At 37.2% G+C, this 24,475-nt stretch overlaps 1 protein-coding gene across 1 annotated transcript; it reads right to left on the bottom strand.

Moving 5' to 3' along the window:
• Window positions 1–16,967: 16,967 nt before the first annotated feature.
• Window positions 16,968–21,781, bottom strand: LOC131769141 (uncharacterized). The gene is made up of 6 exons (XM_059084885.2): window positions 21,652–21,781; window positions 19,323–19,621; window positions 18,549–18,663; window positions 18,085–18,121; window positions 17,826–17,952; window positions 16,968–17,486 (listed from the first exon to the last, which is right to left on the bottom strand). Exons 1-6 carry the CDS (start codon window positions 21,722–21,724, stop codon window positions 16,968–16,970), a joined length of 1,170 nt encoding a protein of 389 aa, XP_058940868.2. The 5' UTR covers window positions 21,725–21,781.
• Between the last annotated feature and the right edge of the window lie 2,694 nt (window positions 21,782–24,475).

Genomic DNA, 24,475 nt, shown 5'->3' with positions numbered 1-24,475 from the left:
CTCTCAAATCACTTTGGTTGTTAGCAGAAAGTTGTTTTCAAATGAATGTGTGGTAGCAAATCACTGTTCCACTGGTCCTCTGTACCAGCTTGTACCCTCTCTCCTTACCCTTCTGCCACATTTATATTTCAATTACTAGCTATTTCAGAACCCGGTATATGAGAGACTACCCCAGCATAATTAACTGGTTGCTTAACGTCAATCCGCCACCAACAAAGACATTTCATTGGCATTCTTACGGTTTAAATAATTGCATTTGAAAGTGTAAATATCGGGTGAAACTCTAGATCCTCTCAGCTGAGTAGTTAAAGAGCGTTATTGCTTTGGACAATTTAAAGAGTGCAAATAGTTTCTAGTTTTCCTTGAGGCAAAGGCAGTTGATATATCAATGGAAAAGAGCGGAAAAAAAATTACTGGAAGAAAAAAATTGTCCGATTGTGAGCGTGATTGTGCTTGTGTGAAGTACTTACATTCCTTGACGAACTAAGTAGCAAGCATTTCGTTCTTGAACAAACACTTAGGGCTTTTGCTTGCCACGTCAGCATGACGTAAAAAACATAGTTCATGCTTCCCAGCAACCATTTCCAGGATAAATCGCGGGCTCACATCACCCTTTAGCGTGTCTTCGAGCTCATTCAGTGATTGGTAAAACAGATATTTTTACATAGACCTCTTTACCTTGTAAAATCCTAGTTGTAATAGGAGGGTCACAGGATACAAAATTAAAAATTTCTAGTCCCCAGTGATGGAGACCTTGACCAAACAAATGAAATAAAAAATAGTTCTGGTAGATGGAGCAAGACATCGGGATTCGGCTGTATCTCAACGCAGCAATTCTTCAGATAATTGATGTTTCTCTGCCAAAATTGAATATACTTGTGTCATACGATGTCTGAAGTGGATAGGAAGCGAGGTCTCTAAAACCTTTCGTTCTAGACATTTTTAAGGTTTCTTACTTCAATCCGCTTCATGTTTATTGATTTTAAATTCGCCCATAGCCAAAGCATCGTCCCCTGCTTACTTTTGAACGGTTTATTACCCGAGTACGGATATGCTAACATGAATTTGTCAAAGAAAAATAATTCCTGTTCGATATGATAACTACCAAAGAGAGCAAATATTCTTCAGGTTAGTAGTTCGTACTACACCATCGTCTATGCTAAGGTGTTCCAACTTCCGTTGTTGTTTAAAGAATAGATAAGGTTGTTTTCCGTACTTTACAATTTTTTTCTGCAAGGGTTTCATCTAATTTTGTATGTAAAAAGCGGAGCCAGCACGATTTCTTTGGAGAGCTTAAATCAATGCAAATACAATAAGTTACCAACAAAGGCTTATTTACGAACTTGACTCCGGCACCTTCTTCTCATCATGCTGTTAAATGTTCACACTACATTAATCATTGGAAAAACCGTAGTTTTCCGCGGATTTTCTGACACAAACGTTTTAGCGTCAACCGGCAGCGAGCTTAGCACTAATTTGGCGACAAATCTGATCATTCTTCTTTTGTTTCCTCGTCAAAAATTCAAAAACAAAACCTGAATTAATGATAGGAATATTCATTAGGTTCCGTCTTGGTGTTGTTTTAATTCAGTTACAAAGGCAAGTATGCCTAACTAAGGAAAGCAAACGGAATACTGAAAAGGAATGAAAAACTGACCATTTTGATAAGCTGTTTACACCTGCTGAGCCATTTCATGAAGATCAATTACCGAGGGTAGGTAGTTTGGTAGTTCGTGTGATAGTTTTTCATTAAGTTTTGTTTTCCCTGAAGTGATTTTTAGGGTAGAATGAGTCCATGTGTGACAAAGGATGGCAGAGACGTTTGTTTCATTTGCAGGTTGTTTTTTATGAAGAATTTTCTTTTCAATTTTTTTCTTATGATTTTCTTTGACATCGTGCATTGAGACTGCCGTTGACAATGTTCATAGAAACTTATCTTAGAATTAAGTTCGCAACTATTCAACAATTTAATCGTCGCCCCAGGGCCTGAAACATTCGATATATAATCAAATTCATAAAACTTTAAAACGTGGCGTTATGACCGGTAAATATTTCAGGCAGATAGAAGCACAGACTCTGAAAAAATCGAAAGCATACGACTAGAGCATAGTCGTATCGAAGATCTAACGGTAAAAGGAATAACCATAAGTAATGTCGAGATCAATAAAACGAACAGACATTCATCTTCAAGACGTATAGCAATTGAGCGATGAAATGAACTTGAACCATGCTGTGGCAGTATTATGTCAATGAATATTTTGTTAACCATCGTAATTATATATAACTGATTTTTCGTCAATAGTGTTACTGTTTTAATAAGGAAGAAACGTATTTACAAACGAGAAATTTCCAGTTTATTACTTCTGACGCAGTCGACGTTGACTGCAATTGCCCTATTTCTCATTCCTGTTTGTTGTCAGCCGCAGCATCGGAGACTCAATAATCAAGCTTGTTCTTTTCCTTTCGTCATTCCAAAAGGTAACTGAGAAATTTGAATGATGCTAACTGTTTACTTGAAATCGTTTTTAACATTTTGTTTATGACATCGGGCACTTAATAATCACGGATTTGAGAGTTGATCAATTTTATCGTTGCATCAAAGTTCTGACCTGGTTGCCAGAATTGATATATGATATGCAACAGTAATTTCCCTTTTGAGCCTTACAATTCGTTGTTCTTGAGTTACTCTCGAATCTCAAAATGAACTGAGGTAGAAGTGTCATCCTTCTGCTGTCCCCATTAAAACTAGCTACAATTATAAATCTTCTCTATACTTCAGATTAAGACCAAATGGGCACGTTATTCAATTTTATCATAATCACCCTGGTGGCCACTGTGATCATTAACGACGCTTCTTCAAAGTCCTGTCCTCTTTGGATGAAGCTTAACAAGAGTCCAGTCTGCTTCGGGGCCCTAGACAATCAGTATGGCAAGTTTACCTACTCTCGGAACATTTTCGTGAGCTCGTTCATGGTCGTGCACCGAACAGGATCGGTTACATGTAACAAAAAGGGTTACAGCTGCTGGGGTTGTGGAGCAAATGCCTCAGGTCTTGGTGTTGTTATAACAGATCATGCAAACAAATTATTGGCCCCCATCTCTACCGATAGTGGTGGATGGTACAGTCTGGTAGGTTACACCACTTCGTCTTCTGTCCTCGTGTTTTGTGCCTCCAAGAAGCCCCACTGTATCTTCGCTAACACCGAGCTCCGCCTGTGGTACGGAGAAGATTTACGTGGCTTTACAGAGGGCGATAACCGCGGCAAAACTTGCGCAGATGTATATGGTCTGTTGGCTTAAACTGTTCCCAGAAATAAACCTCGAACATTAAATGAATAGGTTAGTAGTTGTTAAAAATGTTATTTGTATTAAGTAACTGGAAGTAAGGAAATAAAATTATCCGAGGTGAGGAGACTGATATTATTTGTTATGATCATAAAGGCCCACTCATTGGACCAAAAAAGTTTCGCTTAGAAGCTCGGTGCTATCAACACAGTTTCGGAGCAACATGGAATTGGTAAAGCTATCGTATTATTTGTGATTTAAAAAGACGGAAATATCTAGAAGCGTGCATTAAGTTACCAAAACTAAACAAATCTTGTCATAATCGTTTAAAATGCAGAATATCTACGTCAAAAAGTTGACCCAAAATATATGTGAATCTGGAAAAAACACGCATCTTCAGTCAAGTTGGATTTTCGAGCAGTAAAGTTAGCGAAATGGAAAAAATCAAAAAGAAAGATTTGATAAAATTCAATTTGACTCTAACTCACCAAGAGGAGAAAAAATTGAAATAATTGAATTGATAGGTATTTTTCATTCAGGTTTATTTTTTCATATCGCAGACAAATTGAGAAAAGAAAGTTTTTATAGGTATGGAATATTCAAAAACAGAAGAGATCAGAAGTCTTAAAAATGAGAATGAAACAGGTCAACTTATTTTTTTTATTATGCAGTTATACGTTATCGTGGGCTCAGTTGAGACTTTAACAAATGATTCTGCTGGGACACAGGTCTGCTATACTATCTGTTCGTTAAATACACCCTGTGATACATCTAGAAAAACCACAAAAATAGTGAAATGTCAACTTCTTTAATTAGAATGCCACCCTTAAATGAATTCAATGAAGATCATAACAACTGAAAAGCTTAATGTTTTCATTTACCCCTCAAGTTACCGATGAATATTTCATAACCGCGGATTCAAAGAGTTTGTTTAAAGATGTGAAGGTTACTTGTAAACGAATGCGAAAAAAAGGGTCAGTAAGTTTTTTAATGTATATAAGTTCTTAAATACTTGTATATATATATATATATATATATATATATATATATATATACATATACATATTATGAGACATACTTCAATGATGAATATTGTAAGGTTCGATATAAGTGTATTTCTTGTGTTCCTGAAACATTGTAGAATTCAGAAGGCTTGAGCTTAAACAATTCAATAGTGCACATGAACAGGCTGTATCAAACGACACTCATTTCACTTGATTATACGAGATGGAACACATTTCCTTTGGTTGTTGTTGTTTGCTACTGGATTGATGCATGCAGTTTGGTAAGACGTTATCATACAAGTAGGAACAGCTATTGTTTTGTTGCTTGGCAAAGTGAGTGACGCATCTGTACGTGACGCATGGGGAAGTAATTACACCCTGAGTTGCACGAAAACGAACAATTGTAACATAAATCTTTGATTAAATTGTCTTCATCATTTAAATCAAACTATATCGTAGTAATTCTTTCATGCTCTCTTATTGAACGGACACAGTAGATTCAAGGGCAACTGCTGGGAAATCATGACCTGAATGCAAAAAAGTGATACAAAATGTTTGACTGAAGCTAAACACTGTTTCATTTTACTGGTAAGGTGGTCTTAGTTTTTTTCTTCAAGACGTCATTAAAGGGGTTCTCGAAAGTATAGAAACCTAAGGCTGGATAGATTTATAGTTCTTCCAAACATACATATGCGGTACTCTGATTTTAAGTTGTGATATGATTGTGATACGTGACAAATGATTTCTCTTTTTAGCTTCCACGACAGGATCTCGGTCGAAAATGTGTTTCCCGCTCGTACTCCTGAAAACTGGTTTCTAAATTTGCACCACAATGTACTCTCTTACAAGAAAGATCAGTGTTTATTTCTCAGGATCATGAATTCACATTGCATCTTTTTCGCTTATATTGATACCTACTTTTACAGCAAAAATACCTGCAAAACGAATTACTAATCATTTAATTTAAGGGTCAAGATACTCGCTTGTAATAAAATAGGCGTCTAACCCGCTAACATTATTTAACTTTCTTTTACAGCTCAAAAGTGTTTCGATTAAAAGATATCAGCGCTGCAGGTGTATGGAGCAGCTCTATAAGAAGCTATGATATCGATATGACATGACTTCAAGTCCTCCATCCCAAAAGAAAATGCTCTAAAATATCCTTAGGGAGCGCACGAGCAGCTTCCGTGAATTTCAGTTCCATCAATTGTATGGAGCAGCTCTATAAGAAGTTAGAATATCGATACCACATGACTTCAAGTCCTCCATTCCAAACGAAAATGCTCTAAAATATCTTTAGGGTGCGCACGAGCAGCTTCCGTGAATTTCAGTTCCATCAATTGTGAAAAAATTGGATGGTACTCATTTCCTCGTATTGTTGTTGTTTACCATCGAACTAACACAAGCCGCGTCAGCAGTGGTGCTCTCTTTACAAACGGGGAATACCTCAGTCTTGTTATCTGGCAAAGTGGTCATTCAATAGTAGCTAGTGTAACAAGTAGGATCGCCAGGGGACCTCTCCTGTCTCCACATAGAAACCTGTCCTATATCGATGCACCAATCAGAGCATAAGTTTGAACGAATGAATAAATAAATAAGTAAATAAATAAATCCTTGCTAACAACGCTTTTTGGAGCTCGATAGTGTTCCGAAAAATGTACTCAAAAATGCGAAGAGTGTTTTACATTGTGTAGCCTTCCCCTGACAGGGGAGATGGAAAGCCCAGGGGATGAGCTTACTCATTGCTTACATTTTAAGATAAAGGAGAAAGCGTGGCAGTTTTCAATGGTGAATTTATAAAATGTATTTTTGCCTCGTGTCACTTTACCTTGAGTCTGTTATCTAAGTCTCAAATATTCCAGCCTTACTTTTCCAGGAATTCATTTAGGAGTAATTTGAAGTGTGACTATATTAAGATAGATAAGAACAACTTCCTCTGAAACAAGCAGTTAGTAACTGGAGCTGTATATTGCCTTTATGCTTTTCATTAGTTTATTTTGATTTACTATAAACCCCCACGAAGGGGAACTTAAAGGAATAAAAAATTATACATAATTGTTTTATTCATTTTTCCCAGCGTTGCACGACGAGCTTTTCATAAGATTTCTGCGTCATTTAAAACTTCCAAAATATCAATCATGTCACCAATGATAAGGAAACTAAGGTGGTGATGAGAACTAGAAAACTTTAGAGGGCTTGAAATAGAAGGTTTAAAAAGCCTAAATAAGAATTTGACTGACCTCTAGAGGAGCTACATGATCGACTCTTTCAGGTAAGACCTCCTCTGAGATTCCTTATTTGGGCCTAACGGGGACTTCCTCTGAAGAAGGTTCGTTTTAATATCTCTCTAGGGAATAGTATTTCATTGTTTAAGGGTCCCAATTTAAGGCATTCTCAAAGAAGACTGTTCTAATCTTTTAATCAACCGACGGTGGCACAGTCTGGCAGGATTGGTTAGACAACCGATTTCTCCCCTCCCTCCCCCAAGAGTGTTACTTTGTTTAGTAAATGACTTCCTTTTAGTGTAATATTTCTTTGGTTATCGTGCCTACACAGTGATTGCCTTTATAGTGTCTCCAGGGGTGGATCCAGGATTTTACATGAGTGATTTGCACCAACTTAACTAGTTTCTTGAACTAATAAAGAACCCGAGAAATAATAAACGCATGAACTACTCTAGATCCAATCGTGGTCTCTGCATGATATCCACTTGATGCCATGATGAATAAATGACCACCATTAACCTGTTAACCTTGTCACTGGTGTGGGACCACGAAACAAAAGGTCTGCAGTGCCTACAAGCGTATGATTTATAGCTTATTTTGTGAAGTGCTTTTGGTTTCGTTTGGATTTTTTTGCGTCTTTACCTCAGGCATATGTAAGACTCTGTTTATTTCAATAAACAGTATGACAATATAATATATTACAGGCAGCCAACAGAGTCAAAGGTCAGTAATCATTCAAAGCGTCTACAATAAATCAATGAAGAACCCTGCTTAGGTTTCTGTCTTATTTTCGCATTTCCTTTTCACTTTTATGTTTATACCTGTCGTTCAAACAGTATTTGACTCATAACGTTTTAATTTACAGCTTCATCAAAATATGTCATGATGCCGATAATTTGATAACTACATCTTGACAATGAAAGAAGGGGACAGTTTCCTAAAAAAAGGGACAACATTGTGGGGCATAACCGCCTTAAAATATAAAGAACCTTTTAAAAGAAAGAAATTTTTAAGATTTCAAGCCAAGTGTGATATAGTCCTTGTTTTCTTCTCCTTTGGTTGTTGTTGTTTGCCATGGAACTAAAACATGCGGTTGCAAAAGACGTTTTCCTCTTACAAACTGGAACAGTAACCATTTCCTTGCTCGGCAAAATGTTTGACATAGATTTACCAGTGTAACAACCAGGCTCGTCACTAGGGGACCGCTTTTGTCTCCACGCCGCAGCACCCTGCGTAGACTGAAGACCTCCATTTTGAACTCTTCAGACGATTTTGATAAACTCAGTTACTCTGCCATTTCCACGGTGAAAGAAAATTACGAGGATAACGATGAGAGCCTTGAGTGTAACATTTTTTCTCAACTCTTTATTAACAATATATATTTGGTGGTATGCGTGGAAAACTGTATCAGAATGAAAATTTAAGATAATCACTGATATGAAAATTAATCAAGCGGAGAAGGTGAGAAAATTTACCTGTTTTTTAGGTTGAAATAAACTATAAAAATCTGAGGTTGGTTGAAGAATGAATGAGTTATATTAAGGGAACCCTCACTGACACGTTGTGCAAACAACTTAAGCATTAATGTTTTACCCTATAAACCTCCATGACTCAGTCCTTTATGATTTATTGTTAGCTTCAGTATGGAGTCTTAAGGACTTCGTTTCTCTTTTTTTCTTCATAAAAGATAACTCAATGTCGATAAAAGTTGCTGTCTCCTTAAGTATAGTTTAGTGCTTCCGTTAAATGCTGAGGTAAATATGCAAATTTGGGAGCTACACGTTTGACTCTGCGAACTCACCCAGACAGATGCAGCTGCTGTGAAAGACACGCGAGGGCGCTTCCTAGATTCTTATGGGGGCGTTAGAGGGGGGATGATATTTGTTACAATATCTTTAAAAGGCACAGAATTTCAGTATTTTTAAGTGTCTCGTCTTTTTAAATAAGCCGACAGTTGCATACCCTTCATACCTGTTTTATTCTAAGAAGTAGTATGACAATATAAGATATTACAGGCAGATAACAGAGTCAAAGTTCAGTGCGAGTGGTGATTCAAAGAGTCTGCAATAAACTAATGAAGAAGCAAGCATAGGTCTCTGTCTTGCCTTCGCTTTCCCTTTTCATTTTCAGGTTTATATCTGTCGTTCAAACAGTTTTTGGCACATGGAGCTTTCTAAACGGAATGATGCCGATAATTTGATAAATACATCTTGGCAATGAATAAAGTACTTTGTGTCACAGGTTTGCCGATATAATACCGGTTGCTAATTGCCTTATCGATAATGTAATTACCAGTCCATTACTTGTGCATGCTCTTGAGGTGGGTAGAAATCACGTGGTCAGTTGTCAGTCCATTCATTTAAGTATTGGGAGCTATTAAAGGGAGTTGAATCATAACAAGATGGTCTCGATATTAAATATTTGTGAAAGTTGGATCAACTTCAAAGGTCAGATACAGACAGGTTCTGTCGCTCTGGATGTGCGACAGACCTACATGTGATCGATAAAGAATGCAACTTCGTACCTCTTCACAGATCACTGGTGCCCAGTCGTTTTTCGACCACATTAGTGAGACTTTGCCGATCGTTGATTGGGAACTATTCTGCTTATTTTCCCATCTTTTTTACGCAGTTCAAATTATCAAAAATAACTTCTTCTCTCATTTGTATCTAAGTGTGGAGAGATTATTGACAAAAATTTGAAAAAACTATATAACTACTTTATTGACACAACAAATTAATATACAACAAATAAATATTTCACAAATACGGATTCAAAGAGTCCATCTCAGCAGTTGATTACAATATGTTCTTGTTGATATAAATATAGTTCGCTCTTCCTGAAAAATTTTGGAGTCGAAAAGCCCCAACTTTAACCATTCTATGGTGCACATGAACAGGCAGTGTTATATCTTTTTCCTTCCTCTGTGATGAATTTGGACGGAACACATTTCCTCTGGTTATTGTTGTTTGCCATGGAGCTAAAACATGCGGTTCCGGAAGATGTAATCTTCTTACAAATGGGAGAAGTTACTGTTTTGCTGCTTGGCAAAGTGAAGGACACAACTCTGCCTGTGTAACAACTAGGCTCGTCACCAGGGGACCTCTTTGATCTCCACGCTACAGCACCCTGGGTAAACGGGACTCCGCCATTTTGAATTATATGCATGATTTTGTCCAAACCAGTTGCCCGGCCATTTCCACGGTGAAGAAAAATGGCGAGGATGACGATAAGAACCTAGAGTATACAATTGTTTTGTCAACTTTCTTAGGAAAACTTTTTGCCTTTAAAAAGTATTTCTAAATTATTGAAACAGACAGGATCACAAACCTAACCATGTTGCCAGGTAAAGCGATTGAAAAAATTTCATTGAGAAATGATTAAAAAGATTCAAAAGAATTCTTACGAATACGTTATACAGGAACAAAGGGCATTAATGTTTTACCTTGAAAACCTCCATTGCTTAATTCCTTTTATTTTTTTGCAGTCTACGGTGAGGATGTCTTCTCCAATTGCTGCTTTATTTCTTTCCTTAATTCCTTGAAGTTTTTTGATGCCGAGAAACGTTTCTCTCTGCTTATATACAATTTTTCGTGCTCTGAATGTGTTCCTTGAATAAAAATATCAAAACTATTTTGCTCGACGTTCCATCCTCTATCATTTTGTTTAAGTTCTGTTTCGAAGATAATTTAGAACTTGTTTTGATTGATCCAATAACTAATTTTGAAACGTCCTTTTAGTAGAATAGGCTCAGCGATAATATCGTTCTATTCGAAGACACTAGAATAAAAGTCATTTAAGACGCAGTTCATACTATTTTTTTATTAATGTAACAAAAAATTTGACTTTCTTGACTGAAAAGTTGAAAAACCATTTCCTTAACTTGTTAATGTGAATAAATCACACTTGTTACCACCAAGAAGGAAAAGGTTGTCTTTTACCAAAATAATTTGGTGGAGTTTCCCGTAAATTAGTTAGAATCGAATTCCTTCCATCCCGTCATATTGTTATCAAATGATAACAAGTGCATAATGTAATGTTTGGACGAAATTGGGAGTGATTATACTTTTAATTCTCACGAGGATATAATTGCACAACAGCACGAAAACGGGCAAATGCATCATGAGTCCTTGATTAAAATTTGATCAGTGTTAAAAATCAGAATCATTTATACAATAGTATTACTTTTGTGATTTTAGTAACAAAGTCTCTGATTGATCGATAAAAGACCAACTGCTGGGAAATCATGAGCTAAATTCTAAAAAATTTCAACCCGGCATTTAGAGAAGTTGATGTCCGGTTTTAATACGTCATGAGTAAAACTTTTGGAAAGTGCAACATCTTAAAACTGCAGACATCGATAGCTTTGGCAAAGAAAGAACTTCCTAAAAGTGTTGAATGTCAGACAGGATGAAAAGTTGTGACTCGATTGTGATACGAAACAAATGATCTTTCCTTTTAGCATCCATGACAGGATCCAGTTGGAAGTCGTGTTTCCTTTTTATCATCATTCAAACTGGTTTTTCAAATTACACCAGAAACTATACGTTTATCTTACATTTATTCTTCCGCTGATATTGATGCGTGTTGTGATAACATGAATAAATAATTTGGTGAAGATTCGAAACGGTATCAAGTAGTCTTTTTTTGTTAGGTAGAGACAGGAGCCCATTATCAAATAATGGGCTCCTGATAGGGAGTGTCTGGATTAAAAGTTTGTTCGGAGCGCTGTAGGTGTATAAGGATCTTTAACCGTTTAACTCCCAAGATCTGACTGTTAATTCTCCCCTTTTACAGCTACAGATTTTCTTATAAATAAGTAACAAAAATTTGGTGTTAGATCTTGCTGACAAATTTTACCTTGGATAAGTTTCGAGTATTCTCATTACCTGTTTACTGGAAAATGTATGGATATTACAGGAAAAAAAGAAAAGTAAATCATTGGCGGGAGTTAAAGTGTAAATCGGTGATCACACAATTATGACGTCATGCCCTCCATTCTAAACGATAATGATCTGAAAAATCTTAACTGAGGAGCGAAGTAGCACCATTTGCCCTCTTACATTTCAGTCTTTATAGGTCTTTTGTATAAACCTTGCTGAGCCTGAATTCCATGTAAATAACTTACAAGAATTTGATGTTAGTAACAACTTTTACCTGATAAGTTTGAGTATTCTCATTACCTTTTTACTAGTAAATGTACGGATAATATAGGGAGAAGTGAAATATAAATCACGCAAGGGAGTGAAAGGGTTAAGAGGCTAAAACGGTGACCACATAATTACGACGACGAGAATGATCTGAAAAATCTTAACTGAAGAGCGAATGTGGCGCCATTTGGTGTCTTAATTTCAGTATTTATAGGTCTTCTGCATAAACCTTAATGATCCTGAATTTGAATATTATTCCACTGAAAAACACAATATCAATGACCTGAGTGGAGCGCAGTGGTAATTAGTCGTGGACATGCTGTTTTTGATCTGTGCGATTCTGCTCCTTTCAAGCCTTTCCCCAAGTCCTCCTCACAAAAGTAGTTCAAGAAATGAGTATCTAACATCATGCTCTCCAGCATGTCAATTTTTGGCTTTCGAATTTGGAATGGTTCGTCTGCAAAAAGGATTTTTTGGTTTTCGACCTTGGATTGCGCAATGGTTTTCTACATCCACTCTTTGTATTTCAAACAATGGTTACTACAAGCCTGGTGGAATTCTGCATTCATCAACACTTCTTTGTGACACTGTGCCTAGTGAAGTGCGAAGAAATTCAATTCAACCTCGTACTATTCGTGCTTCATTTGTCTCATTAGACAATCGCTGCTCTGTACCATTATATAAAATCAAGAAAAAATGGTTCAAGAGTAAAATCTCTTATTATTCCAATAGTTCGTCAACTTTTAATGTTTTGGAATTATCAGTCTTGCTTAGCGGTGATGTTCATCCATTGCCTGGCCCGGAGAATAGGAAATCTATTTCAGTTCGTAGCTCTCAACGTACGCGACGTCGCCATGGTAACCATCACACGGTGAAAAATAATCACAAAAGACCTGAAGTCCGTACCATCATTAATATTCCAACTATCTCAGAACAATCTCCTAACGTCAAAAATCATCTTAGGCTCTGCTGCTTGAATGCTAGATCAATTAAAAACAAATCTGCGGATTTTGTTTGCTATGCAGCATCCACCGGTGCGGACATTTACATATTTACAGAAACATGGTTGACGGAACGTGACATTGCACATAGAGCTGAACTTACTCGGCCTGGTTTCAAGCTGCTCGATCAACCGCGTCTTGGAAGGACTGGTGGTGGACTTGCACTCTTAATAAAGAGCGGCATAGATGCCAAGAAAATAACGGTGGTGAGCGTAGATCTTTCGAATTTTTTGAATGGACTCTGCGTTATGGTTCAAATAGCTTGAGAATTGCTGTCATCTATCGTATACCATATTCTCAAGCCCATCCAGTCACCACTAGTGTTTTCTTTGATGAATTCATAACTTACCTCGAGTCGATCATCATGTCTCCTGAGCCGTTGCTGATAACGGGTGATTTCAATATTCATGTTGACGTACATACTGACTCTGATGCTTCTCGTTTTCAAGATTTACTATCGTCTATGGGCCTTCAACAGCACGTGGATAAATCTACACATATATCTGGGCACACCTTAGACTTAATGATTACTCGTTGCTCGGATTCATTTCTTACAGCCAAACCTATGACTGACTACTTGTTTTCAGGCCATTTTACTTTTCTTTGCGATCTTGCCTTAAGTAAACCATCTCCCAAAACTGAGCAAATATCATATAGAAAACTGAAGGCAATCAAGATTGAGGATTTCAAACAAGATCTATCTACCTCTGAGCTTTGTAATTACAGTCCAGATTCGCTTAACGATCTCGTTAAATGCTATAACGATACCTTGTCCCAAGTGCTCGAGAGACATGCTCCACTTCGATCCAAATTTATACGATCTCAACCTCTGGTTCCTTGGTTCAATGAAGATATAAAAAATGCTCGCCGTGAAAAACGGAAAGCAGAAAGAAAATGGCGACGCTCTGGCAAACACGACGATATGTTGTCATACAAAAAGATCAAGAATACAACAAATCGATTAATGAACGAAGCTCGAAGCCAATACTATCATGACTTCATTAATGATAACAGTTCAAACCAAAAAAAGCTCTTTGCAGCTGCGAATACTCTTTTGAATCAAAGGAAAAAGAACACTGTGCTACCACCTTGCGATGATAAGCTTGAATTAGCTGATAGGATGGGCTCGTACTTTGTTCAAAAAATCACTGATATTGGTACAAGACTCGACGTTATGGCTCAAGATCTTTCCACTGACCCACTTTTAAACTGTACATTGTCACCAACCCCCAAATTTAGTAAATTTACAGCACTTTCTGAACTCGAAATACGGAAACTTATCGAAGGTAGCGCAAAGAAAAGCTGTTCTTTTGATCCGATGCCCACCTCACTGGTTTTTAGCTGCATTGATGTCCTGCTTCCCGTGATCACAAAAATGATAAATCTATCCCTCGTGGATGGTGTGTTTGCTGATGTCTGGAAATGTGCACTTGTTAAGCCGTTGCTCAAAAAAGCTGGTCTTGATTCACTTCTTAGTAACTACAGACCTGTTAGTAATTTGCCATACATATCGAAGCTCACCGAAAAGGCGGTGTATAATCAACTTCATTTACACATGATAGACAATTCTGTTCATCCAGAAATGCAATCATCTTACAGAAAAGGACATAGTACCGAAACAGCGCTTCTACGAGTTGTTAACGATATCTTAATGGAGATGAATTCACAAGAGGTCACTCTTCTTGTCATGTTGGATCTTAGTGCCGCCTTCGACACTGTTAATCATGATATACTGATCAAACGTCTACACGAAGAATTAGGTATTGCTGATTATTCCCTGAGCTGGTTTGAGTCATATCTCCATAACAGGATGCAAAAAGTCGACATCGAGGGATCGATATCCAACCCATTCGATTTAGGCTGCGGAGTTCCTCAAGGGTCGTGTCTTGGACCGATTCTATTTATTATATATGCATCTAAGCTCTTTAAGATCATGGAACACGAGCTTCCTTGTGCTCATTGTTATGCTGATGACACCCAGTTATATCTGAGTTTTAAACCTAATACTACATCTCACGACCAAGTCTTGCAAGCAATGGAGAACTGTATTGAAAAGATCAGGAAGTGGATGATTCATGATAGACTGTTAATTAATGATAGCAAGATTGAACTGATTTTAATAGGCTCCAAACAACAATTATCTAAACTACAGCCAATCAGTATCTCCGTTGGCAACTCGGTAATTAATAATAGCTCCGAGGTTAAACATCTAGGCTGTTGGTTGGATGCTAACCTAAGCATGTCTAAGCATATTACAAATATTTGCAAATCTGCATTCTTTTATCTTCATAACATTAGAAGCATTAAGAAATATTTACACGAAGACAGTCTCCATACTTTAGTTCATGCGTTTATAACGAATAGTTTAGATTATTGTAACAGTCTTTTGTATGGTGCCTCAAAGGAACTGATAGCTAAAGTACAACGTGTACAGAATGCAGCCGCAAGACTGCTATTGAACGTTGGAAGGTACTCGCATATTACTCCTATTCTATATGAGTTACACTGGCTTCCAATCCAGGCTCGCATTAAATTTAAAATTCTTCTACTTACTTTTAAAGCGGTTCATAATTTAGCTCCGTCATATATTAACAGCCTTATATCTATTAAATCAAAATCTTCTTATTGTCTTCGATCTAATGACGGCCTTTACTTAGAGCCCCCTAAGGGTAAGATGCTGAAGACATTTGGAGATCGGTCTTTTCAGGCAGCAGCACCATACTTATGGAACAGACTTCCTCATGAAATTAGAATGATTAAGTGTTTGGATAAATTTAAAAAAGCTATTAAAACGTTTCTGTTTAATGAAGCTTTTTGTAATCATTAACTCAGATATATTACATTAAAATAATATATTCTTGTATATTTTTAGCTACCATTACTATTGTAAATTTTATTTAGATATATAAGGTTTTTAATTTTTATTCAATGTAAAGCACTATTGATCTGTACATGTAAATAGGGCTATACAACTAATAAATTATTATTATTATTATTATTATTACCCTGAGAGCATGGATTAAAAAATTACTTGAAGGATTATTCCTAGTTTTATTTGAATGGTCCCGCTTTTCATTGACCGTTCAATACAGGTGGGGAGCAGTAAAAACAGGCCATTGATACTAGATATAGGTTGGTACACCTCCACTTAGAAGAGGTGACCGCTTAATAGAGGTGACCATTTAATAGAGGTGAAAATTGCGGTGTTTAAGGGGGAGAGAAATTCGAGACTTTGACAACTGACCTCTCAATACAGGGTGACCACCAAATACAGGTTCTACTGTATCTCAGTTATCTTATATAGTTGAATAAACATGAATAGAAGGACAACTTACCGCAAAAAGGTTGTCAAGGAAATATGCAGAAAGCAAAACGGAAATAGCTCAATATGATTTGATCAGCATAAAAATTTCCTTCTTAGGAATTTGACAGTTTTAGAACAATTGCTTTGAAGTGTGAGTTAGGTTGAGGTACTTCTTCTCTTCCATCGTCTGACTTATTTTTCACACATGTGCAGTATCCACCATGAATACTTAGAATTTAGATTTCTCCAAACAGTTTCTCTTTGGCTTTTTCCTACTCTCATTTCTGCTTTTTTCTTTGACAAACCTTTTCAATTGAGAGTATATATTCTTGTCTATAAGTACGTATATATCAAGGATGCTTGTAAATCTATGTACAGCTACAACTAATTCTGAGCTCAAAAATATTAATAATAAAAGAAGCGTCGGAAAGTAACGGCTGGAGTTGGCATCAAGGGTTGCCCTCAACTTGAAGGAATAATGTCATATTTGTTAATTTTACCTTGCTTATCAGTTTCGCCGACACCAAAATATCAAAATAATCCTCTAGATTTCGTTGGCTGACATGAGGTGGTTTTTGACATGGTCAGCAAATGCCTATTGGTGGTAATTTTTAGCGAGTGCCTGAAAATGTTCTGGTGCTGTTATCCTGGCTTTGCTTCTTTTTTAAGATTTAAACATCACAATGGTTCTAGCAACCGGTCGACTGAATTTCCGTAAAACATTGGGCTTAAATGGTTGTACAAAAGGAACCCATGCGGGTGAAGTCCTTATTCAGGTGTCTTCTCGTCTTCGCACTCGCCGCATATCGGAAGAAAATGAATTTAGAAGCCGAACTAAACGGCAAGCAATCTATAGTCTGCTTGGCAAGTTCTCACTTTGGCGTTTGAGGGGAGAAGTGGGAGGCGATGAATAGATGGAAAAGGGCTCTTTTAAGTGCCCCACCTTCCGTTCCCCATCCTTAGTGAGTTTTCTAACGTAATACATGGATTGAAAGAGTTTACTGCACCAAAATATATCCCATAGCTTTGATGTGTCTGTTACCATTATCTGCGGAATGAGCTGCTACGTTTCCACACGTAGTGGAGTTATAAGGATATCCTCCGGTACCAAACCCAATTCTGGAGTCACAAGAGTCACAATGGTTATTGTCGTTAGCTACATAACCAATTCTTGCTTTAGAATGATAACTTGAAGAACATACAGCATTGAAGCCCTCCTTGTTACAGTTCAGTTGTAAAGAGCCCCGCGCACCAATCAACTTCTTCCACTCGTTACGACCCAGTGAAGAAGCGCGCAATATCCCATCAGCGATCAGTGAATGTAGAGAGTTCGCCTGCTTGTTAATGACAATAAACCTGAGCTGTCCACTTATCTTCATACCGAGACAGATCTTGGAGAGAGAGGTGTTCCAATAGGTTGGTAACTTGGTCTCTTGTGAGTCAAACCCAGTCCTCCCGCCGAGGGTGTTGTATTCGTTTTTATCACTCCAGTAGTAAGAATCATAGTGAAACGTTGTCTAAAGAGAATTAAGAAGATTTAATTTATCCTTAGATGTAAATAACCCGATGCATCACCAAAGGCAGGACCCTCATGAACTCAGTAATACAGTTGGCGTACAAGCCATCAATCTAACCCTATTTGCAGGTGGGTTAATTGGCAATTTGTTGCGTTTTTAGGTATTAGGTTATTGTAGCACTTATGCCAAAAGAATTTCCGCAAGCAGGGGCCGCGAGAAGACTATGAGCGAGTTGCTAAGAGATTCTATCGTAGTTTCGACGCTTCTGAAAATTTATTGCATGCGCTTCATCACTCGCAAGAAAACCCCTCCAAGAATATTCCGCCATAGAAGGCTTACCTGGCAGCCGTTAATCTTCATTACAGGCGTCCATCCTCCATCTCCGCATCCAAAATCCCCCATCTGACAGAGAACTGTGACTGGTTTAGAGTCAAGGTGTAATGTGACCAGTTGACTGGCGTTTGACCTGTTGATACGAAAAGAAACCCATTCGTGATCATATTAGTTTGCGGCGAAAAATCTCCTTTAGGCGTCGAAACTATTCCATAATTTGGTCTCTTTTATATGCTCGAAAAGATAATCATTTGGTATCACTTACTTAAAGAGGTTGTAAGCTTCTCTGCAGGAACCAATGACTAAATGTAACGAAAAAAACAAAAGTAAGGTATTTAGGATAAATAAATAAATAAATTCTTATGATCCCCACCCATGGGCAGTTTTAAAATTGGCAGTCAATTTCTATTGTCCCCTCCTTTAAACTCTGTCGGCGACTACTATATCCCCCTCCTTTTCCCCTGAAAATCACATGATCCTCTCAAGTCCTCCTCCCTCCTTCCCCCGTAGTTAATAATAATTGGTCCCGGAGGGAAAGTAAGTAAAAATAAAAAATATATATTCAGTTCCTCATTGCATTAAATATTTGTTAGTTACATATTTTCGCCAGCTATTTTAGAAAATTTTCGAGCTCCAAGGTTAAATAGAAAAATTCATAGCAGTCACTTGAGAACTATAGTATTTCATGTTAGATGTATATCAGTCACAAAACCATGCCAAACTATTAACCTTTTTCACAATATTCTCCTTTGTAGCCTTTTGCACAGCGGCATCCGAATGAGCCATCTCTATAGTTAGTGACACAGGTAGCCTCATGTTGACAAGGTGACGAAGAGCAAGGTGACTGTAGAGAAACAAAGTAGGAAAATGGTTGATGCGCTATTCCGTCATTCCGGTTCGGATTCGTTTTAGTAGAAATTTTTCATGGTATGGACATACCTTATATTATAGCATCTAGGGTTTTTTTTTATTTTCGTCTACAGTATAGAGATTTTGGCTGAGTTTTCTGCCTTTGCTGGTATTTGAGAAAGTGGCTTTATGAGGTTAAAAATATATTGCTAAGCCGTTGGGATCCATGAGTCTGGAAGGCTTTTCTAATTGTTTTGAAAGTTGGCGGAAAATGAAGAAGTCTGTGGATAAAACATTTAAAACACAAACTGACTAAAGGCTGAACAAATACTAACGATTTAAACGAGTCCATTCTTTAAATAAAGATAATCTGGTATCTTGACTAAAATTTTCAACCGAGTCACATGTGTTTTCTTAGTATACTGACGTGCCTGGGAAACAAAGGTGGTAAGTAATTAAGATGGTGCGCGGCACGAGAAAGTGTTTGCATGCTTTACAACATGCCATAGAAATATGGTTGTCACCACAATGAATACGACAACAGACCGACACCATTTGCAGTAATTTTAACCTGACTGCCTTCTCTCTACGATCTTGGCGAAGCTGTCAAACTTTTAACATGTTTATTAGTCAAAATCAAGAAATGCTTCCTACCTCAATGGCAAAATGATGCGAATATTTATTCCCTTTATACTCTGTGGAGTTTCTGAACTTATCAGATGACAACAATTCGCACCAAAGTTTTCTATGGGTTACTTTGAAGGCGGCCAGGTTTACAGAAAAACACAACGGATTGCTAAGACATTCTAATGTGCAGTCAAACACATCAGACACTGCCACTGTTCCAATAAGCGGCGCATTCAAGTGATGAAACTCGTGTTTAATGAATGTACGTGTCAGGAAGGTTCTTGTGGAGGAGACGCAGTTGCCCTCACGATACACAGGGTTTGAGTCTGTAACAAGAAAGAACAGTCCAGTAATAAAAGGACATGATGGCAGCACTCACAGGAAGGAGTGGCGGGGAAGGGACTTACTGATTACAAGAGATGATGAAGCGGCCTATAACAGTACACCCCCCCCAATACCATTCAAAATAATGGATGTTTTTCATATCTATGTTACTCTTATGAACCTTCATTTGGTGAAATCCACTGTTTAGGGAGATGAAAAACCATTTTGCTATGGTCAGTAGTAAATCAGCTTCTCTAAATTGCAACGTTTGAGACACCGTAAAAATATAAAAAAAAAAACTTTTCAAGAATGATTTTAAGGCCGTTCAGTATCAGCGTCCCTTCTTCTCATTCACCCCTCCCCCCCTTTCCCTTTTCTGTAATTCCGGGGTGACCCCTGCGACGAAAACAAAATTTGTACTCGTGCCGTATGAGGATGTTGTAGAGTACAGCGAAGAGGTAACTGACAATGATGGAAAGCAAAAAGGTATTTATAAATCCAGGGATCTCTTGAAATATCAAGAGCTAATTTTAGACTGATCTGTGCGTTTTTCTCCCGCTTTGTTTTCGGGACAATGCTCAGTTATATTTCAAGTAAAATATGATCCATATTTTCCTTTCGAAATCAACGTTAGAAGTAGATCATACGAAACCAATGTAAACAGTCGTTCATAAAGAATTTTAACTGCTCCATGAATTTCTGATCTTATTAGACGCAAATTTTGTCAGCTCCTTGGTGTTTATTTAGGAGCTATCCATTCCAAATACCTGAAAGGTTGAAGAAATCTTTCGACACTGTTATTATCGCACCTGTCTTAATTTTAGTATTCATAACTTTTGCCAACTAGAAGCAAAACAGACGTTATTTTGTCAATGGCTTGTAGCTGCCTTAAAATTTTGGGCCCCTTGACTTCTGCCAGATTTAAATAACAAGTTTCCTCCACTGTTGTCGCCAAACTATGTTTGGTGCTCAACTCAGGAGGCCCTCGATCAAGTTGGGTAAAATCAGGCGACCTTTCGCAAGATAAAGAAGAATAACAGGTGAAAAATTTAGTTTGGTGAAAAACGAAAATCGCTTCGTTGAACATTTAAATTGATCATATCGTAGACAGATTTTTCGCAGCCATTTCAACAAGTCACTTCGATTTTAATTCATTCGAGAGTTTTTCAGGAACCTCTTAAACATAGATTTTTATTGTCTTACCTTTCAGTTATCAATATCTGACGCGCCATTCGCCATAAATATACGCGTATTCTGAGTGACTTAAATACCATTATTCACTGAGGTAACATAAACAAAATTTTGCAAATAAAGCTCTTCAGTGCTGTTATGTTTTCATTCGTTTCTGTTTCTCATGATTAATTGCCTAACTATAACATATTTCTTTCAAACTTTCCTTCGGAAAAGGGAAGAACATCAATCAATGATCTGATAGGCATAGGAATCGAATGTTTCTGCGAACCCAATTTTAGAAGTTTTTGATAACTTTTTTTGAGTTGAAGCATGGCAAGGTCGAAAGCCTGTAGTTTACCTCTGCAATTTTATCCAGGTTTTAAAGATGTGCAGCTGTTGTTTTGGCAACATTTAGAATTTAACTTGAAGTTGAATAAAGGCTTTTTGAATCAATGTTTTAGCTTAGTCTTGAAAAACATTTTTCAATGTGGAGTGATTGAGTGTTATTGGCATTTAACCAAGTTGAGGTGCTGAACTGATTGACTTCAACTATACAAATCCGCAACAGCAGATATATATAAAGGAAATTAATTAAAAATTGAGATTGTGCCATTCAACAGCGTCCCAAGTTATCAGTTATAAAGCAAATTGTTGAAACAAGTTTCGAAAGATCATTCAACGCGCATCACCACTAGTCAAGTGAAAATATAACAAAAAAACAGAGACTGCTGGAATTCAGGGAACATCAGACTTATATCCAGATTCTGAGTTGAATTACTATGAAAAATAAACACTACCAACATCAATGTTCTAACACTAAACGATGACAGATACGCATTAATAAACGCATCTAACAAACCTTGTGAAAAGGCTGGAGCTGGAATTAGAACAGAGAGTTCAAATAGAAGGGGAAAAAGAAGACCAAAAAACATGTTGAGAGGAGGTGTCGTCACCAATGTGAGATATTTAGCCTTGCCTCTGATGCGACTGACTTGTTAGCGACTGAGATACTGAAATGTTGACTACAACCAATAGAATTTAAGTGTATCCAGCTGCTCCCAATTTGCTGACTTACAAACCAGCACTTTCCTTTGTTTTTGCAACAATGGATATCTCAGTTCTATGGTTGAGTTTTATGAGAGCGAATGGGAATATGGGTCAAAAATCAGGTTTAAAGTTGTTTTAGTTATAAAATCCTATGACCTAATTTCTGCAATATTCAGTTTGTAAAAATAGGCCTCACGTGAAATGCTCAGTTAAAGTTGAGTGCCTTGACACGATATCGTAGATATCACCGAAATCACAAGGCCCAACAAATTTTCATGTTAGTCATATTGCAATCATGGAAAACATTGTATCAAACGTACGCCGTTCTAAATCGTTCACCTTTGCGCACTGTCTGTCAAACATTTCTCCGTAATTAAGCTGTGAAATTTTAGCGATAAAACAAACAAAATTGTTTATTTCCTAGCTTCCTTTCTCTTAATCGCCTATTTTCCTGGAAAATTGATAATACTGCGAGTTAGATCTTTTTGAAATTCAGAAGGTTTTCGTGAAATTCTGCGCTATGACAAAAAAAAAACAGAAATGCCATATGTGGGTTACGAACAAGTACTAAGTGTTGAAAACCTATACATATCATTAAAAATCATTCAAAAACCCTTTCAAAGAGAGACTTTTGGCATAAATTTTTAATGCATTGTGTAGATGGGTTCCTGTTTACGTGTTAACTCACTTATCTACAAAGAAAACTTCGAAATAAACTTACTGTGTCCGTGTTTACCGGTATACAAAGTGGTTACCATCTTAAATTTTTTAACCATATGTAACATTTCCAAAACTCAAAAATTAGGATATCTAATGAGCGCGGCTGCGTTTCGTGATTCACGAGCACGAGTGATTTCTTTTAATTAAAATTTCGAGAAGAACAAGATGAGTAGAGTTGACTCAAAAAAATTTTCACGATAAACAAATCGGGTCCTAATACAAGCTTTTCGACATACAAAACTACTTATAATTTGCCATCCGGGCTGAAATAGTCCCAAAATTACCGAGAAAGCTTCTTTCGAAACCAACAGAATCGGTTTTAGATTCATTCGTGGCTTGTAAATAAAAAGATCGACATCTGAAATTTGGATTAAAAATCATCTGTGGCGTTTCTGTAAGACTTGCAAGAGTAGTCTATTAGTTTTTCATTGTCCGAGTTAAATTTCCTTCAGCTCAAGAGAATATTAAGGTCCCCTCATTTTCTGTTGTCAACATTTAATGCGGCGCTCTTAGCCAACCCTTGTGGAGTTTTACAGCGAGTTTTCGTCTGGTAGTGCAGGTTCATTAGGGTACGGTAAATACCTGGTCTTATGCTGGAAAATATAAAATCCTTAATGTGTAGTGTATAACAATGCCTACATATCTTTCCGCATAGATTGAATTTTAGAATTCAGTTTAAAAATTTCTAACAAAATTACCACAATTGATTAACACATTTACATATCTTTACAATATCGTTCAACTATTAATAAGTAATAGGTCTTCCTCTCGTTCCAAATCATCGCTAAGCAATCACATCCGTCTTAGTTGTTTACGCTGTTCCATTTGGTTGACTTTCCTTGGAAGGGTCTACAAAAAATAAGAAACTTCTCCAGTGAATTACCCCTAAAGAATCTTTGTCAGAAAAGCACTCCTTAGCCTCTCAAGCAATTGACCAGGTGCCAACAGTGATGGCGTAAGTGTGAATAGGAGCTAAAAAGGTAGCAAAGTATAGTCAAAGTACGTGCATGGTGGGTATCATTGTGGAAAATTTAAACTTACTGAATTAGGATTAACATGAAAAATTCCGGCCTTGTCTCTCTGTTTCAGTGCTTCCTAAGCATCCAATGAAAGGTTTTACTTGCTCTGCTAATAGATCTTGATATTTAGCGCCAGGGATTTACGAAAGCAATTAAATTCACCGAATTGAAACACCCTCATTCGTTCTATAGTCATAGGAAACCTTTGCGATGAGTATCGTGAAATAAAAAACAGAGAAATCGCCACAGCCGATCTGAACTAGCCGGTGTCAACATCGCCAGGTAGGCAACGAGGACTCAAATTAAATTTATGTAAACGATCTCGTGATTGATTGAAAGGATAACAAGAGTTTCCCACATACTGGAGAAAAAAACCTTTTGCAACCTCGGAATACTATCAACATTCAAAAGAAAGCTGCTCTCAAAAAATTTTGGTTTTCTTTACCTCACCTCTTTTCCCACTATTTCACTCTCCTGATAAAAGACTCCCTTCACCGTGCTACCAAGAGCCTTCTAATCTGATATATCGATGCAACAAACTACCTTCTCCAAATAAAACTTACCCTCACTACCAGAGTCAAACGCGATGTCATCGCGATGTCAACGCGAATGTCATGTCATTTGTTAAAAAAATCACTCAAATTACTGTCTAATCGTATACCAAGAATTTCCTCACCCACTGTCGTTCATTTGAAATGGATTTCTCCACTCAATTTTCCTCAACTCGATTAATAAACCGCATAAAGGACCATACTTTTTTAAAAACTTCGAGCGCTGTTTAAAAAAAGACTTCAATCCATCAGAAATATGAAGCCTTGGCAAAAATCATTTCAGACGTTGCACCAGCGCCCTGAGTCGTGTGTTAACTTTACGTAATATTTGGTAGGTGTGGCATAC

Source organism: Pocillopora verrucosa, chromosome 8 (assembly GCF_036669915.1).
Source record: "Pocillopora verrucosa isolate sample1 chromosome 8, ASM3666991v2, whole genome shotgun sequence".
NCBI classification, from domain to species: Eukaryota; Metazoa; Cnidaria; class Anthozoa; order Scleractinia; family Pocilloporidae; genus Pocillopora; species Pocillopora verrucosa.
The sequence above is the reverse complement of the archived record's forward strand: the minus strand, read 5'-3'. Positions and strand labels throughout refer to the sequence as shown.